Genomic DNA, 19,645 nt, shown 5'->3' on the forward strand with positions numbered 1-19,645 from the left:
TACAGTGGTTACAAAATTTACTATGACAGTACCGCTCTATCTTATTATATCCTCATTGTTATACAGTAAACTAATGTGGTAGTGTGCAGTAAATGGATAATGAGGGCTAACGCGTATGAATTCGCCGCTAGGGGCGCTAGTGTAGATGGTGGTCTTTTCCATAGTTCGAAATGACAAATGTCACTTGTCACTTCAATGACTGACAGCTGTTCTTTAGTCTTTTGGACCACCATCAACAGAGGCGCCAACTGGTGAGCAAAAAAACGATAGCCCTCATTAATCTTGAAGCGCGTTTACCCACCATTTTGGAATCAACGGCCGGTAGTCCATGCTATTCGCATTAGGGGGCATTTTTTAAATTTAGAGCGCGGAAATATCACCATAAATCTTAAATTGGTGAGTGGCCAAATTGGCTTTTGCGTCGGCACCATGATAAAACAATTTAATCAGTTTGTATTCCCGTCTGGACTGCCTTAACTTTTTTTTTAATCTACTGCAATCGTCTGTTTTTCAACCAATCAGCGTACAGCTTCTGAACAAAGTACACTCCTTAAACTCCTTATAACTCACAACTTTAAAATCTAAACCCAGGAAAGCAGCTGAAATTAAACAATTGCTATTAAAGTTTTCTTAAAAATCGTAGTTTATTAAAAAAACTAATGTTTTCTTGTGAAATTAACCTATTAAGTTTTAACAAACTGTGATGTGATAATGTAACTTAATTAAAGAGGGTACGAGTAAAGTATAAGTAACGTGTAACGAAACGAATGATCAGCACCAGCAGAGATGGCGATGTGACGTTTACTTTACATGCCAAGTTGTCAAAAAAAATGTCGGCCAACAAGGAAAATAACCTTGTTCAGGCCTATATTGAATTAAATAAATTTTGTCAAGGCGGAGATTATGATAGAGCGTTAAAAGCTGCAGGGAAAAGTAAGTACATTCTTGTATTTCACCAAACTTCATATCCATAACCATACAAATCTGGCCGCGATCTTTTCACGATTATTTTTCGAAAGTTGACTTTTGATTGTTTTTTGTATGTTATCTATTACTAATAAATAAACTAGCTTTAACATCACTAAAGTAATATTTTTTGGTCAAAATTATCTCCACTCCAACCCATTTAAAATCTTATCCGAACGTACATTTTCTCACTAGAACCCTTGACCATAATGTGACTTAAACTACCTTTTATTTGCATCCAAATTCCTCTAAAACATCTTTTAAAAACAATAACCTGTTTTTAATCATAAAATATAAACGTTTCAGTCCTGCAAATAGCACCAAATGAACAGAAAGCATTTCATTGTAAAGTGATTTGCTTCATCCAGCTGCATAACTTCAAGGAGGCTTTAGCTGTTCTGACGAACTCTAAAAATGCTGCGCTGGCGTCTGATCTCCACTTTGAGAAGGCCTACGCGCAGTACCGGCTTAATTGTCCTAATGATGCATTGCAAACTGTTGATAATGCACCTGAGATGACTATGGCTTTGAAAGAATTGAGGTCAGTACTTTGGTATTGTTGTCTATATAGATGGTATAGATGAGATGACGGGTGACAGAGAGGTATGGAAGAAAAAGACATGCTGCGCCGACCCCAAGAGAATGGGACAAGGGCAAGCGGATGACTTTGGTATTGTTGACAAATTACAAAATGTATTAGATAATTACATAGACAATGAACCTATTCTTTACTTCTGCATTTGTTAATACTACACATACGCACCACACCTTTACCTTCCTACAACACTTCTATTCTAATCAGACATTATAATTACTATTATAACATTTTTTTTTAACATTGATAGTCTGTTAGTGACCTGGATTCTAGCAGAAATACCAGTGCTTCGCTTGAAAGAGTCATTTAACCGAGCCAGAACCCTTTTGTTTTGCTGCGACGCACAGCAATCCTATGGTTTAATTTTTAAGTTTTGTTTTTATCTTAATGTTGCTTTTTAGGGTCCCGTACCCAAAGGGTAAAAACGGGACCCTATTACTAATACTCCGCTGTCCGTCTGTCACCAGGCTGTATCTCATGAACCGTGATAGCTAGACAGTTGAAATTTTCACAGATGATGCCGTTTTTGTGTTTTTTTTTTTTTTTCTGTTGCCGCTATAACAACATATACTAAAAAGTACGGAACCCTCGGTGTGCGAGTCCGACTCGCACTTGGCCAGTTTTTGTATCTCTTTTGTTTCGTTTTTATATGTGTTTATTGTGGCAAACAAATAAATGGTTTATCTATCTCATCTATCTTTACTCAGCAATTTCATGAGTTATCTTTATGAGGTAAAAGCCATGAGCATGAGGTACCATATGTTCATGCATGTAAAAAACCGGCCAAGTGCAAGTCAGACTCGCGCACCGAGGGTTCCATACTTTTTAGTATTTGTTGTTATAGTGGGAACAGAAATACATCATCTGTGAAAATTTCAACTGTCTAGCTGTCACGGTTCATGAGATACAGCCTGGTGACAGACAGACGGACAGCGGAGTCTTAGTAATAGGGTCCCGTTTTTACCCTTTGAGTATGGAACCCTAAAAACTACTGTGGGTTCCATCTAAACCGGTATAGCTATGATTTTCTTATTGAAAACTAAACCAATTTCCATACTATCCAATAATAAAATTTGTAGGATTAATGTTACAATTACTGTGAAATATTTGTATAAAATAAGCTTATTTTTATGACCTGTTAAACTATACATAAACTATCTATATAAGCCCTTTATCCTGAACCAAATTTTTTCTTCCTTCCTTTGGTAGTTTTTGCTTTGTTTTTCCTTATCATATATGTATTTTTGATACATTTTTTTTCTATTTTTGTTATAATATGTCTCTAAGTTCAGTGTGCCTCCTGGCAAATGCCTCCTCTAACTCCTTCCATTGCTTTCTATTTTGCTACTCTTCTCCAGTTTGGACCAGCTGTCAGTTTGAGTTCGTCTTCCCACTGTTAAACTCTAATGCAGTCTTAATAATCCTAACCGATTGCTTTATTGCATCATATCTTTACAGGGCTCAAATCCTGTACCGCTTGGAGCAGTACCAAGACTGCTACAACCTGTATCGGGACATCGTGAAGAACACCACCGACGACTATGAAGATGAAAGGAAGACCAATATGGCTGCCGTTGTTGCCAATTTAGGGGCCCTGAACCCGGTAAGCATTTAATTTAATTTAATGGTATTTTTGGCTAACTCTTTACGATCACTGGTGGGGTGATCATTCCTCAACCCACCAACGGAGCGGCAGTTGACGTTCACGAGGGTTCATCATACATAGCCGTTAACCGCTATATGAGTTTTCGCCCGGGAGGCGATGACTGACGAAATTTGCGCCTGGCTCGCGGTCTATAAAGATCATGATTTACAAAAAAAAAAACATTTTAATTTACGAACTCCTTTTTCAGTCAGCAGACTTACCCCAATTCGACGAGAACACTTATGAACTGGCCTACAATGTTGGAAGCACTCTGGCCATGCGTGGCAAATACAACGAAGCCCTCCCGGTCCTTAAGAGGTCCGAGCAGGCTTGTTCCGAGAGTGTTCTGGAAGACGGAGGCACTGAGGAGGAGGCTAAAGAGGAAGCGGGTATCATCAGGTCAGTAATTGTTAAAAATTTAGTAGTATTTAAGTTACAGCAGTCTGTATTGTCCGATATTCTATAAAATACCTTACTGCTTATGCTAACCTTTCTCTGCAGACGTCTTGTCTGGTTGCTCTTGGCATAGGCCTCTCCCATATTCTTCCGCGCGTCCCTGTCCAGAGCCTGTCGTCTCCACAAGGCTCCAGCCACCTGCCTGAGCCGTTTTGTGGTATTCCCAGAAGCCTAACGCGGATTACCCTAAAGACCTACTGTCACTACAAAACCATTCAACTCTGAAGGGAAAAACCAGGTTTGAATCATTCCAAAGCGCTTATCAAGGCCTTCAGCAAAAAGGCATCTTCGAACGCCTTAGCGCTGTCTAGGAACCAACTGCGCAACTTGGTAAGGGTGCTTACCGGGCACTGCGGCCTAAATAAGCACATGCACGCTGTGGGGAAACGTGACATGGGGCGGTGCAGACTCTGTATGGAGGCAGAGGAGACGCCCCTGCACATCCTCACAGAGTGCCCTTGCCTAATGCGTACTCGTGACTTAATCCTGGGCAGACATATATTGCGCCCGGAGGAGTTAGTCTCTCGAGATAAAAAAGATTCCGCAGCTGTTTGAAGTTGCAGGTTTGGATCGAGAGTTGTAGTAGGTGGCGATCACAATAGATCAGGGATGGTCGCAATGATACATAGGCTTTGGAGCCTTATATAGCCCCTAACACAAAGAAGAAGAAGCCACCTGCCTGAATTCGTCTTCCCATCTCATTTTTTGTCTTCCAATAAACATTTAGCATTACTAACAGAAACCTGTCCTGACCTGTCCATTGTAGGCCGAATGTCTTTTCAATAAGGTTTCTTCTTCTTCTTCTTCTTTTAAAATTATGGCTTCAGCCCAGTGGGACTATTTCGCTAGTATCAAGGTATTGAGAGGTTTACAAACGACAAAAATTGTACGGTTGTACAAGACAGTGTACGGTGATTTGTTAGCTCTTGTAAATCGATAGCTAGACTTTACAAGAAGCACGTGGACTACCGGCCGTTGACTCCAAGATGGTGGTTAAACGCGCTTCAAAATTAATTCTCCATTCACTGCACACTACCACATTAGTTTACTGTATAATAAGCTATCGATATTACACTTTAAACAATATTAATAAGCAAAAAACAAAGTAATTAATCACGATGCTAACTATCAAGATGGCGCTCGAACCGGAAGTCCTTCAATAAGGTTTATTGTATGTCAGTTAACAACGTGGATGATGGCACATGAAATGGCTAAAATGTCAAGGCAAAACATGAAAATAATTTGACTAGGCATATTATTAAAACCCAGACATTCGGCATTGTATAGAATGCCTAGGTGTTTAATAGAACTCCTCGTAAGGCCTGGTAAACTAGTTGAGGAAGCTCCGCGAATGTCTATTTCAGAGGATTTTTATGAATTCAATTCAATTCAGAAGGAGGCTGGCTCAACTGGACTCGGCTGGAAAGAGCTGGAAGTCGCCGTTTAGGCACAGGGCGGACACGCTATACATAAAAAATCACTTGCGTTTCTATGTGTGAACGGCACGTCTGTACACGCGTCATGCGTCATTGTGTGAGTAAGTTGCTTAAAAACAGTACCTACTGAGCGGCCGGCAAACGGCCGTCAATCTGCTGTCGCGGGGCGAGGGCATTTGAGGCGGGGCGGGGCGGTGCGTGGCCGCTCTGTATGATATTACTATTACTTATTCTGTGGTTTAGGATCGCTACTCGCTGGAAAAAAATTCTGAGAGCCCTATGTCGCTAATGACAACGAATGGGATAACGGGATTACATCATCATCATATTCAATTCAAATTCAAACATATTAAAGTAACTCATGAAAAAAATTCCATTTTAGGGTGCAACAAGCATACTGTCTACAACAGATGGGCAGAGAGAAGGAAGCGGCAACCATCTACCAAAACGTGTTAAAGGACAAGCCAAGCGACCAGGCGCTGGTTGCCATTGCTAGCAACAATCTTGTTGTCATTAACAGGTCAGTGAATTATTGTTCACGTCTGTACTTTATTACTGAGAAAGGTCAAATTATTTTCTTTTCCGACCTGAAGATATTTTTTACGTATATATTCCACAATTTTTCGAAGACCCACTACATATACACGGTGGCTAAGAAATAAGTGCATTCCCGTTACCAGGGAGATTTTGGGATTATACTGAGCAACTTTTACTATGGGATCAACCCCGAAATCGCGAAAAAAAATTTGGCTGTTTCATACATTTTGGCTGGTCCATTTTCTATGGGAGGTTAAAAATTTTCACGCGATTTCGTGGTAAGTCCCATAGTAAAAGTTGCTCATTATAATCCCAAAACCTCCCTGGCAACGGGAATGAAATTATTTTTAGCCACTATATAATCCACCTAAAATAAGCTAAGTTATTTTTTTAATTGTAACTAGCGCATTGTTTGGCGAATGCTGATGAAGATCATGAAATTGTTTTGTTTTTCTTACCGATGTATCTTTACTAAAATGCTTGTATTTGCAGGGATACCAACGTGTTCGACTCCCGGAAGCGTATGAAGGCGGCCACGGCTGAGGGTCTCGAGCATAAGCTCAACTCACGCCAGCGTACCTCCATCACTTACAACCAGGCTATACTCGCCATCTACTCCAACCAGGTATGTCTACAAGGCGCATTCCATAAAAATGTCTACTTTGTCGGGCATGTCACACGTAATATACCTTAATAATCTACAGAAACCTGTATTATATACCGTTGAAGTAGCGTCACGTATTCGACATTATTCTCGAATGCCATAAGATATTATATCAAGAGTTACCAATAGTCTGCATGGAGAATATTTCGTTCATACTGAACAACTTTTACCACTGGCAAACCTCGAAATTGCGGAAAAAATAAGCTGTTGCAATCTCTAAAGGAAAGCTTCATCTTCATACTTACTCATCATCTGCTAAAAGTTGTTAAATTTAATCTTGTTTTCATTTATCATCTTACTTTTACAATTGAAATTTCTCAGTTAGTGTTTATTGATAAATTTTAATCGTGTAATTTTGCAGCATTTGAATAAAAGTATCTATCTATATTTATGGACCGAAATAACCAATTGTAATTGTTTCAGCCCGATTTCTGCAAGCAATGCTGCGTCAAACTCACCAAATCCCTGAAACAAGAACAGCGAGCGGCCCTCGTGGAAGCTTCCTCCCTCGTCAAAGACGGCAAGAAGAACCAGGCCGTGCAACTGCTGCTGAAGGAGGGTGGAACCCTGACCCTGGCTGCGGCTCAGGTGTTACTGGCGAGTGTAAGTGTTGAGTCACTAGCCGTTTTTAATAAACACAATAACAACACAAGTGTATGTTTTTTTCTCTCAAATCTCTAGATCTATTTTTATATTCTAATAATTTTCCGCAGGGTGACCGCAAAGCAGCCGTCAAACTACTAGAAGAGAGCGAATACAAATACCGCCCTGGCGTTGTCGGCGTTCTGACTACGTTGCTCTGCGCCGACAACGAACTGGAGAAGGCTTCGCGGCTCTTCCAGGATGTCTATGAGCATTACAAGAATGATGAGGTCAGTTACACTTTGGTGCCGTGACCAGGATATTACAAAAACTTTTTACTTTGTTTGAAATGAATATGTGTTCTGAATATGTGTTCTGTCTACGTTGCTCTGCGCCCTGCGCCGACAACGTACTGGAAAAACTTATTTTACGCGATTAAGTCTCGTCGTTGTGAATAATAATGAGTAAAAAAAAAAATTAATTCATAAATCCAATTTACACGTCAAAAAATTAAAATTAGAATACAGTTAAAATATAAACTGAGATTAAACGTAAAATTAAGATCTATAACTTAAAAATTAATATACAATTAGGTATAATTAAAGCAAACGCATATTCATTCACATGTGAAAAAAATTAAGATTATGGTTAAATTTAAAAGAACATTGAGATCAAAAATAAAAGCAAACAGTGCGTTCTCAGACTATAGACCAACCATAGACATAGTATGTATATACAAGTAGTGATAGACGCGCCACCGAGCGACCGGGGGTAAGAGAAAAAATATTCATATAAAATTTAGGCAGCATAGGATTTTTTCTCTTTCACTCTTATAAATTACGGTGTTTCACCATCGCCTCCTACTGATGCCACCAGGTCGGTGATGAGGACAAAGCATGGCACTATTTTCTCTTTCCTCTTATAGGAATCGCAATAAGACTATCTTTATCTATCAAAGAGTGTCAGGCCCTTGCTAATAACTAAAAAAAAAAAAATTTTTTTTACTGTATTTCAAAAAAAGAAATTACAAAAATTACTTACAGACTTAGCCTAATCTACACTCTAATAGATTGTACGCTAAGTATGGTCTTATTTCTAATATTTCTATTACATTTCTATTACATTTATATTATTACTATTTATTTGACACGTATAATATGCTATATATTATATGATGTTTAACTTAAAAGTTCGGGCAGTGCTTTATTATTATTTTAATTTTATGGGGCTCACCCTCTTGTAAATTATCTATTATATCTCTAGGAAGACTATTTAAGACGTGTGGCAAATAACTCGACCGGACTCTTTGCCCATAATAGTTGTCGCTACTCGGTATATAGTCAATAGTCAATATATTCTTTATTCAAATAGGCCTAGCGAGGAGCACTTTTAGATTGTCAAGTTTTAAATATTACCTTAATCTAAATATCAGAGCAATCTATCGATGCAGTTATTATTATTCTTAAAAACATTGAATTATTATACATATGTCAAACTTAATAATGAGAATTCACAAAAGGATCGTCAAACACCAAAATTAGCCTCATGCATGAAGTTTATATTTGAACGAAATATGTTTTATTCGGATGTTTGTTACCGTTATATCATGTTACAAATGCATTTCCGTTTTTAAATTACCATTTTATTACTTAAAATTATAAATAAAAGGTACAAAAATTTGCCCGCGAAAAGCTAGTGAGCGAAACGCTGGAAACGCCACGTGACGTCATGCGTTCGACAGATTAGTGTCATTAGTAGCAAACGTCAGTCGGGCCGCCCAACGTGTGTCGTCATCACGCTCTGTCGAATTCGCGCCAAAAATTATGAGCGTTTCAACCGCTCAAAAATTTTCAACATTTTAAATATTTTTTAATAAAATAATGTTAAGGTTAACAATAGTATTTTTATCATTTCCGGTGTTCCAACGATATAAATTATGAATCCAAAAATAAAAATAAATTCATGCATGGAGCTAATTGTATAAAAAATAGCCCAAACCGAATACGGAACCTCCTCCTATGAAATTGAAGTCGGTTAAAAATACTAGTCTATCGAAATATTTACCCCGACCGACACTGACTGATAATTTCTCCCTCAGCGTTTCGCGTCCCTCCGCGCGCTGTGGCAGGCGGCGGCGGGCGTGCACGCGCGTGCGGGCGCGGGCGCCGCCTCCGCCGCCGCGCACGAGGCCGTGGCGCGCGCGGCGCCGCACGACGCCCGCAGTCTCGCGCGGCTGGTCAAGGCGCTGGCCGCCGCCGACCCGGGGAGAGCCAAGCAGTTGGCGGAACGACTACCGCCGCCGGCTAATGTTGAGGTATTATCGTCATTTTAAGTGCATACGAAAAACACAATCGGACCAAAAATGCTTAAAATCAAAATGGCGTCAAGTAAAAAGCGGTCAATTAAGCTGCCGCTCATGAAGCCGTGGCTCCAGGCTTAGTGCCCAAATAAGTAAGAACTTTAAGTCTAAGGAGAGACTTTGCCTTGTATGTATTCTACCAGCAGCTCCAACTACAGGGAATTGGGCTGAATGAACGCGACATGTGATCGACAGCCCGCCTGCTTCCGGCCGGACGTCCCTACACTACATCTACATGTATTCCACCGCTTGTACAATGGGCTGTGCTCTAAAGAATTGTTTGACATGATGCCTGCCGCTTTCTATCATCGCACCGCTCACCGTCGGCAGGGTTCATCCTCACACCCTAGAACCTAAATAGTCGCGTACTGTGTTTAAGAGAAATTCCCTCCCACGGACGCTCCGGCTGTCTAAAAATCTTCAAAAATTACGTTACGTATTATTTGAACGTCCCCTAAATTTTCTTACAATTTCAGGGTAAAATTGACATAGAAGCGCTAGAGTCGTCCAAATGGATGATGGGAGCCAAGGTTGTGAAGAAAACTGTTCAGAGCAAGCAGGAGCAGTCACCCGGGTAAGACTTACTTTATCCCTTCTTATAGTTCTTATTTTTTCGACCGGTCTAACCTAGTCGGTAGTGACCCCGCCTGTGAAGCCGATGATCCTAGGTTCGAATCCCAGTAAAGGCCAGGGACCGGCCCGCTATGCCTTATCCGGGTTTTATAAGGGTATTGCATAAGACTTAACTCACCATACCCTTTGCCAGACGAAACCCTTTGTTTTACTTTTAAAAACCCTTATATAAAGCTACCACTTTGAGTAATCGGTAGCCCAAATACCCTTACAAAACCCTTATCATCCGCTCACCAACACCTTGCATATTGCTTATAAGGGTTAGCCTTATAAAGGGCTTCCCTTTTAGCATATAACAGTGCTAATTAAAGTCGTCTACCTTGTTCATAAAGCACACATTACTTCGAATCCGAGCGATCGTCGACGGTGACGGCGGCGTTCTTTGACTAGGCACGTATTTTCTTTCCTTTTCATACACTACCGTAGATATATACTAATCCTGTCTCTTTCACGCAAAGGGAAACCTTTATAAAAAGCGCTTAAAGATAAGGGTAACCCTTGTTAAGAGCTAGTCTTATTTTTGGCATAGAGTAACTTATACTAGAGCGGTACTGTCATAGTAAATTTTGTAACCCCAGTAAATTCACTGCCATCTGTCGACACACTTTAAAACTAAAAATGCAGATTTATAAAAATACGATAGAATGTATTTAAATATTTTTATGATTTTGACCCATGTTCTTTCACTGATATGCGTTAAAATTGTTAAATAACAAACGAAACCGTCAACGCCATCTATACGACTGTAGGCCAAAACTAGTAGCGCCCTCTGAACGAGAATCAAATTTTCTTGATTTTCGAGGCACGTTTTTTCCTTAGACTGTATCCATCTATTACGGAGTTATATCTATCTTTGTTTTTGGTTAGCTTTTCGGTAAGGGTTAGTCAAAGGTCAGAGTATGAATGGGCTTGCAGTTCAAAAGGGAAAGTCTTTCAATGTGTTAGCCGTGTTTAAGTGTCGCCCATTGAAAGGGTTGTCCGGTCCCTGGTAAAGGCATTTATTTGTGAGATGAACACAAACATTTATTCCTGAGTCATGGGTGTTTCCTATGTATATATATTATGTATTTATCTATATAAGTATGTATATCGCCGCCTAGAATTCATAGTACAAGCTTTGCTTAGTTTGGACAAAGGGAATTGATTGTAATAGAGAGGTATTAGTCTAAGAAAAAAACGTGCCCCTTAGTTCGACATCCCAAAACTAGGGTTCATCCATTAATTACGTCACACGAATTCGAGGTTTTTTGACCCCTCCCCCCCTCCTTCTCACACTTGGTCACATTTCGCAAACCCCCCCCCCCCCCTGGTGTGACGTCACATTTTTTAAATGAAATCGGCAAATCGAATTAAGTATTATTAATATTTTATCAAAATATTTTTGACAAAAGAAATATTAGTAATTTTATAATCCAAAACAGATTAGGAAAGAAAATTAAATGATGAAGAACGATTATAGTTCCAAAAACTCGTTATTTAACTGTACAGCAAATAAAATAATTGAAATAAGTTAGTGACGTCACACAGTTTGTGGCTCCCCTTTGTCACAACATGTCCCCCCCCCCCCTAAACGTATGATGTAATTAATGGATGACCCCCTATGCATAATACCACATTTAAAAAAATTAACTCAGTTTTTGTCTGCTAACGATATATAGTATGTAACGTAATTACAGAACGCCAGGGTCGGAGTTGGGGTCCAAGCGCAAGCAGAAACGCAAGCGCAAGACCAAGCTGCCGCCCAACGCGGACCTGGCCAGGCCCCCGGACCCAGAGAGGTAAGTTTTGACTACACTATCTTCTAGTATTCTATAGTATCAAACAGCGATTGATATAGTGTTTAGATTTCAAACAGTCCCCTTTCGGCTTATCCTTTGTCTATTGTTAAATGAAACCGCACGTGCTACTTACTAGCATAAAAAAATGGTAGGGCCGTTTTAACCGGTTATTGAATTACCACTCTATGAAGATTGCAATAAGGTTTAAAATGAACTAATTGGAAAACATATTCCATAGCTGTGTGGTCTTTGCGGTTACTGAGTGCCGGCAAGTCGAAAGCTACAGAACCAGTCTAAAATGTGTCATCGATATGCGTAACAAAGGCGCGTTATCGGAGAGCGCACTTACACTGTTTTTTTAGCGTTGGACTAGCCTGCGCTCAGATGCCATTTAAAATTATGCACGAACCAGGTAAGGGACAGGGACGGATTGCGATTAAAACATTTTGATGGATTCATGACAAGTATGTATTTATTTAAGGCTTATTATTCACTGGGCAACTAAAATATTAAACAGGACCTTTCATTGGGCATAATATATAATAATATAATTTGGCCGTGCTATAATATTTTAAAGGGCAATAATTTATTAGCTCCAAATATAAGCATCATATTATTAAAAGAACTGGCATCAAATTCAAGCCACAAAAATAATAATTGGGATCTTGAAATGATAGGTTGGCCTCTATGATTACTTAGGTGTAATAAACAACTAATATGACAACAAATATTAAAAATCATACGCTTTACAATAATAGATGCCAATTTATTATTTAGTTGCCAAACTATCATTTCAAGATCCCAATTATTATTTTTGTGGCTTGAATTTGATGCCAGTTTTTTAAATAATATGATGCTTATATTTGGAGCTAATAAATTATTGGCCTTTAAAATATTAATGCACGGCCAAATTATATTATTATATATTATGCCCAATGAAAGGTCCTGTTTAATATTTTAGTTGCCCAGTGAATAATAAGCCTTAAATAAATACATACTTGTCATGAATCCATCAAAATGTTTTAATCGCAATCCGTCCCTGTCCCTTACCTGGTTCGTGCATGAGCGCAGGCTAGTCCAACGCTAAAAAAACCAGTGTAAGTGCGCTCTCCGATAACGCGCCTTTGTTACGCATATCGATGACACATTTTAGACTGGTTCTGTAGCGTTCGACTTGCCGGCACTCAGTAACCGCAAAGACCACACAGCTATGGAATATGTTTTCCCATTAGTCCATTTTAAACCTTATTGCAATCTGCATAGAGTGGTAATTCAATAACCGGTTAAAACGGCCCTACCATTTTTTTATGCTAGTAAGTAGCACGTGCGGTTTCATTTAACAATAGACAAAGGATAAGCCGAAAGGGGACTGTTTGAAATCTAAACACTATAATAAACATGAAGGAAGAACTAGCGCTGCAAAATGACCCTACAGGTTTTGTGCCACGTTGGGTGGGGCGTAAATATTGTGCCACGGCGCTATTTAGTTCGCAAATGGCGGCCCGTTCTCACAGCGTAGGAAGAAGTATTTAGATTATTTCTTCAAGGAAAATATATGCCTTATTGTGCGGTTAAATGATGTGCTAGCCGTTCCAACAAACACTGAAAATATTATGGGATTAACTTTCACGTATAATTTAACCAGGGTAATTTTGATTTCTTTTATTGCATATAAAACGTTGTATATTGCATGAAACCGTTTTCATTGTCGTATTTTCAAGTGACAGTGTTACGGCCAATCAGAGCGACTAAAGTTTTTCGGGTCGGTGAAATTGACCAATCATAATCTTGGTCAAAGAAAACCCATGCCTAAACTTTGACTTTGCAATTGGTCCGCTGGTGAGCATGCGTATTTTAATTTTGGGGCCACTTTTAGGCTGATATTTTGTTTGAAGCTAGTCTTCCATGCTTTTTTCGTTCGCTTGTAACAAACGATTCACCCTGCCAATGCCAATACCTCTCGTAAATTAACCATGGAAAGAGCCAATGAAAAATTATCCACGTCTTTTCACATTTTCTAATAGGAAAGGAAATTTTCAAAATGGAAACTTCCGACATAAATTTTTTTTTTTTTCGACAAAATAGGTGAGTGACCCGTTTTTAGGGTTCCGTACCCAAAGGGTAAAAACGGTACCGCTGTAAAGGGTTCGAAACGTCAGGATGTATTATAAATTCAATATACGCGATATAATCTGTTTTTAAAGTTTCATTTCATAATTTGACATTTGGTAGGATTGATAGGGAAACCTATTATAGTTGGCCAAACCAATTTGTCAGTCAGTAACAACCAGAAAAATTATACTCATCCCTTTCTTTTGGAAGCTAGTACTAGTGTAAGACAAAGATAGTATGATTCCCTCTGTCTATGTTTGAAATGAGACAGTCCTTTGACAAACTATATTTGAAAAGTATTGACATTACGTAATGTTCCAAACCAGATGGCTGCCGAAGTACGAGCGCACGGCGTACCGCAAGCGACGCGGCGTGCGCCGTGACGTCATCAAGGGGAGCCAGGGCATGTCCACCACGGCCACTGATCACTAGTAAGTATTTTAATTACTATATCATCACACTTGCTCGGAAAATATCTTATTTCATGCAGGTGTACTGAAGGACAAAGGCCTATATTGTTTCCGCGTGAGTTATGGATTCTGAAATAGTTATTTGTGCAACAAGAGAGGAAAGTTGGTTTTTCTTGCGAGTGTTTATTTTGAGTCCCGAGAAAGCGAATCACGAGCGAAGCGAGTGATTCTAAGGTAGAATCTTAAGCGTAGCGAGGGACTCAAAAACACGAGATGTAAAACAACTTTGCTCTCGTGTTGCACACATAATTTTTCACCTCAGTAGTGAGAACATATTAAAGGTTAAAATGTATTTCGAATTACACAGAATAAACAGAAAAAAAAAGTATTATAATATCTACGATACGAGACGGGACGGGACCGGACCGGACCGGACCGGACCGTACCGTACCATAAAAAAAAATGTAATAAAAGTATGAAGTTCATGGCCTTCAGTTAATTAAAAAACTACATTGTTTCACTCCTTGGAGTGAGGAAAGTCGCACTTTCCTCACTCCAGGGAGTGACGAAAGTAGGCTTGTTCGAGCTGCTGAGGTGAAAAAACTATAACTAACTCGTGATTACTAAACTGTTTCTAATGATTACAGCGACATGAGCAAGCAGGCGCCCAGCGCCGCCGCCTCGGCCGCCAAGAGTCCTCGCGTGGAGAAGCAGCAGGATTCTGCCTGGCAACGCAAGCAACAGCAGAAAAAGAAAGGAAAAGGTCGCAAGTGGTAATTCTGTTCCGATATATGCACAATAAATGATTATTTGTACCGATTATTTGTCTTTCATTTTCCAACCTTTCTGTATTTACCATCAAGGGCCGCAAGTGGTAAATCTGTACTTTGTGCCTATAATGTAGGTTGGAGGACCCAATCAGTCTATGCAGGGGGGGGGTCACTTCTCTCTGTAGCTGGCTGTTGTGTACTAAAGTTTTTCATTTCCCAGTAAGCCTCTAAAAATGGCATATACTCGAGGAATTTTAATTAGAATAAATAATGAGACCTAGCGCCGCCTCGGCCATCAAGAGCCCTCGTGTGGAGAAGCAACAGCAAAAAAAATCGGGCAAGTGCGAGTCGGACTCGCCCACCGAGGGTTCCGTACTTTTTAGTATTTGTTGTTATAGCGGCAACAGAAATACATCATCTGAAAATTTTAACAGATAGACGGACAGCGGAGTCCTAGTAATAGGGTCCCGTTTTTACCTTTTGGGTACGGAACCCTAAAAAAAAGAATGTGTTTTAAATATATCCGGTTGCTTGGGCACACTTTGGTTTAAAGTAGTTTAAAGAAAGGTTGATAAATCGTTCTCATTCAAAATTATAAACAATCACTGAAATAAAACAAGTAAATAGGCACTAACAAATTTTATTAAAAAATACATTATCTCTTAGCATTTTTCCTCTTAGACTTCCCGGGCCTCTGATTCTTTCCTTTTGGTTTAAACTGCTTATTCTTAACATTCTTATAATCAAACGGTTTCTTCTTGGCCGAGCTATTGAAACCTTCCATATTACTGGAAGATTCCCTAGTATTTAGTTTAGAACCTTTTTTCTTACCCCCGAAGCCGAATTTCTTGTCTTTCATAGCCCGTTTCTTGGATATCTTGTTCTGTGGGCCTTTGCCTTTATTTTTTCCTTTGTTGTCATCTAGGAAGTCTAGGTCTGTGGATTTGCCTTTGCGGACTCTCTTGAGCTGTTCGAGCATTTCTCTCTTTTCTGAAGCCTGTTTCAATCGAGCATCAATCTGGAATAAGTGTTTTTATAGTAAATGAGTGACCTATAAATACATTACGTACAGATGTATGAAATAACATTTAGTTTTGTGTTTGTAACGAAAATTCCTAAAATTACTTAAACATCCAGACAGAGACGGATTTGTATCGTAAAATATTAGTTACAACCAGAAATTAAGCTTCAGTATTTTAAACTGTTTCGGTCAAAACACTGCCAAACCTTTTGGCCGGACCGAAACTGTATTTTCGTCAGTGTGCGACTGAGGTTTCGGTTTCGGTTTCGGCATAAAAATCATGAATTATCATACCTGCACCCGTTTGGCGATCTTCTTCTGATCGCGCAGCTGGCGCACCTTCTCCGTGCGCGCCTGCGCGGCCTGCTTGGCGAGCAAGTTCTTGCGCACCTTCTGCATGTGCTCGTCCGTCTTCGCCATCTCGGCGAAGTAGTCTTCAGGCCTGCGGACGGTGTTATGCATTTGAACCAATGTTTGTGGGTAACTAATCAATGACTTTGAAAGTTGATTAAATAAAGCGTGTGTTAGACGGTCGCTGACAAGCCTTCAGACTGTCTGACCTTGGTAATGTTTGTATGAAATTTTGTTGGTAACAACTGTCTACACGGTCCGTCCAGACCAAGGCCACGCGGTCTGAGGGGCTTGTCGGCAACCGTCTAGCAAGGGCTTTAGACACATAATCAAAACAAGTGTTACAAAGTAATATACTAATTTATTTATTTATTTTATTACTCAAATACTAGTAACACATAAATATTAGTAACACAACTTACACAACTACAAACTAGAAGAAAATACAAGGAAACAATACGCAAAAAAACGAATAACAAATTAAACATTGGATTTGGGCGACGACGTAATAGCGTGGCTTCGTTGCTCCGGAATGGAAGCGCCGAAACGTGATTCCCTTCGGCTAGAAGTCCGCGTTGGCGATGGTGTCCTGCAGCCGTCGCGGCACGCGCACCACAAATGAACTGAAGTGCACATAATTACTTGACTAGCCGGTGCACCCGCAGCGTGAATTCCGTCTTAATAGAGGTCTACAAATTAGGTTCAAAGAACACTAGGTATCACATTACCTTCTGGTAGGAATATTCAGTTCTTTAAGTTTCTTCAGTCCCTCCACCACGGCAGCTTGCGCCTGGCGGTGTATGACGTTCTCTCGCTTGAACTCGTTCAGCACGGGGTCTTGTGACGGGTCGTACATGTGTATACCCTTGCTGTTTTCTTTTATATTCCTGTGACATGCGAAAAAAATGTTTGTGAATAGATGACTCAGGTTTTTGAGAACATATTTTGTAACACTGAAAGTAGGGTGTCTCTTTTTTTGCCTTTAAATATTTTGATATGACCCGGTCTGGCCTAGTGGCTGACTTGCATCTGAAATTCCCATACAAATTATAAGTTTTTATTGGTTTTCTTTTCGCATCAAGATTTTTTCATTATTAATTTCTGAAAATCGCAAAATAAGGGACACCCAAACTGAAGGTGATAATTATTCTCTCATTAAATTTCATTGAATTTGGCTAGGGTTGTCTTATTGAAATGAATTTACCCTACAATTGTTAGTTTAGGTTTATTCCTAAGCTATCTCTTTCACAGATATATCTGGTTGCACATTCCACAATTTTACTTATTTGTCTTGTTTTATGTATTTCATTTTTATATTGCATTCATACAAAATAAATCAGTTCTGTTTCTATTTACAGTACAATCACCCCAATCTGGCACTAATGCTGACTCAAAAGAGCCGAATTAAGGGAGAATTGTGATGATCGATGTGCGTTACCTAGGTTGTAGAAAATATATTAATTACTGAAATAATTGATATAATGAAATACAAATAAAATCAGACCATTATCTGGTTACCATCCATACCATCGGATGTCGTGAGTGTTGAAGTGACAACCCTAGCGTACAAGTTAATAAGATCAAGTGCAGGTAGTTCCCAAACCCGCGCAGCAAGGAGATGTTGATACAATTCCTTGCCAGTCTGCCTGTGACCACGAACGTAACGTCACGTTCTAAACGTCAGGCCACAAATAAACGTCAGTTTTTACGCTATTAAGTCCCGTGTTAGTTTATAATTATGGGCGTTATCTGGTTCTTAGTCATTTAGAAACAGAATAATATAATGATCATTTGCACCCTTATTTTTTGTGCCTGTGTATCGGACCATCTTAAGTGCCAGATCAAGATTTAAATTTATTTCTAAACTTCTTCTTCTTAACTTAACGCGATCAAGGGCTATGTGGGCTGCCCTCTGCATGGAACCACATGCTTGTCTAATGGAATCCGACCATCTTGCCGGGTCTCTTCCTCTAGCACGCTTGCCTTCAACTTGCCCCAGTATGATGTCACGTTCGAGGCTGTGGTGTGGCGATCGCATTATGTGCCCAAAGAATCTGAGAGCCCTCTCCTGGCAGATTGTTGAGTCGTTTGGTGATTTTTAGTTCTCTCAGAATTCTAAACTAAAGCTTACTTTCTCCTCTGAGCGGTCTCCTGTATTTGCAGTGCGACGTCCGGTGCCATCGGTGCAACTGCAGTCACCAAATCCAGGGCTTCAATCCACGGCAATTTGAGCTGAAACTCCTTCAGCTTCAGCTTTAAATCTGCTATATTGTTCACATGCTTCTTTGCTTCTTTCTCTATTACTTCATTCAGACCTGGCTTGAGCAAGCCCTTCGCGAACGCCTCTTGCAACTACAATAAAAAAACAATTACATTTAAACCAGAGTAAAGTAACGTTTTCATTAACTGACATCATACAACATACCATAGAAAATAGACGAGGCAGAATGATAGGTCACACACGACACTTTCTTTAACACTATATTAGAAGGCAAGATAGAAGCGAGAAGAGGCCGCGGAAAACCACGAGCAAGCTACACACAACAACTGAAAGCGAAAGCAAATGTCGTGTCTTACAGGGACCTAAAGAACCTGGCCGAGGACCGAGAAAACTGGCGCATACTCCACCGACAAGAGCCATGCTCTTAAATTATGATGATGAAAGTAACGTATTAGGTATTTTCGTTTGATAGGTCTGTGATTTTAACTATCGTATCGTACTGACATTAAATTGAAATAAAACGATACCCACGTATTGAAAACACAATTAGCACATCACCAAATGCGTCAGGCATTCATCTTAAAATTATTTTATAACAAAAAAATACGTTGTGCCGTGTGGTCATTTTAGGAAAACAAAAATATACGAATAGTTTGTAATACATAGTAAATACTGACCTCGTCATCTGAGTCGACTTCTGATTCACTGTTATTTAAGACAAAGTCACCCATTGTGTAATTAAAATATAGTTAAAATTAAAACTGAGATAAGCAGCGAATAATCGTGAGGAATAAACATAACCTCTTAAAAACGTATGGTGTACTTGACACTCTTGACAGTTCAACACCTGTGTTGCCAGTTTAATTGATAATGATATTAGCTATTCGAGTTCACGTTTTTACTGTTCATGCAACTTTAAAAGCTGATCCTAGGCCTGTTCGAGTGCAGTGAAAGGTGGTTCACCGTACGTGGGATAAGCATAGTTCGACTACGTTAGGCCTCATAATCACGAGCGCTTTTTCAACGCGCGTTAAAAAAGCGTTTGAATGACACAAATGGAAACATGTGTATTTATTGAATCAAAGATAGATATAACTCCGTAACAGATG

General features: G+C 39.6%; 2 protein-coding genes across 2 annotated transcripts; one reads left to right on the forward strand and one right to left on the reverse strand.

Moving 5' to 3' along the window:
- The first annotated feature begins 777 nt into the window (after positions 1–777).
- LOC134742629 (signal recognition particle subunit SRP72) lies at positions 778–14,988 on the forward strand. The gene is made up of 13 exons (XM_063675806.1): positions 778–933; positions 1,273–1,507; positions 3,020–3,164; positions 3,415–3,605; positions 5,481–5,618; positions 6,128–6,260; positions 6,723–6,902; positions 7,013–7,171; positions 8,980–9,195; positions 9,717–9,814; positions 11,550–11,651; positions 14,090–14,194; positions 14,821–14,988. The coding sequence occupies exons 1-13, from the start codon at positions 831–833 to the stop codon at positions 14,948–14,950; spliced, it is 1,935 nt and encodes a 644-aa protein (XP_063531876.1). The 5' UTR covers positions 778–830; the 3' UTR covers positions 14,951–14,988.
- Positions 14,989–15,567: 579 nt separating this feature from the next.
- On the reverse strand, positions 15,568–19,365 carry LOC134742630 (probable rRNA-processing protein EBP2 homolog). The gene is made up of 5 exons (XM_063675807.1): positions 19,214–19,365; positions 18,447–18,667; positions 17,044–17,202; positions 16,259–16,406; positions 15,568–15,961 (listed from the first exon to the last, which is right to left on the reverse strand). The coding sequence occupies exons 1-5, from the start codon at positions 19,265–19,267 to the stop codon at positions 15,599–15,601; spliced, it is 945 nt and encodes a 314-aa protein (XP_063531877.1). The 5' UTR covers positions 19,268–19,365; the 3' UTR covers positions 15,568–15,598.
- Between the last annotated feature and the right edge of the window lie 280 nt (positions 19,366–19,645).

The sequence above is a fragment of the Cydia strobilella genome, chromosome 7 (genome assembly GCF_947568885.1).
Source record: "Cydia strobilella chromosome 7, ilCydStro3.1, whole genome shotgun sequence".
Lineage (NCBI taxonomy): Eukaryota > Metazoa > Arthropoda > Insecta > Lepidoptera > Tortricidae > Cydia > Cydia strobilella.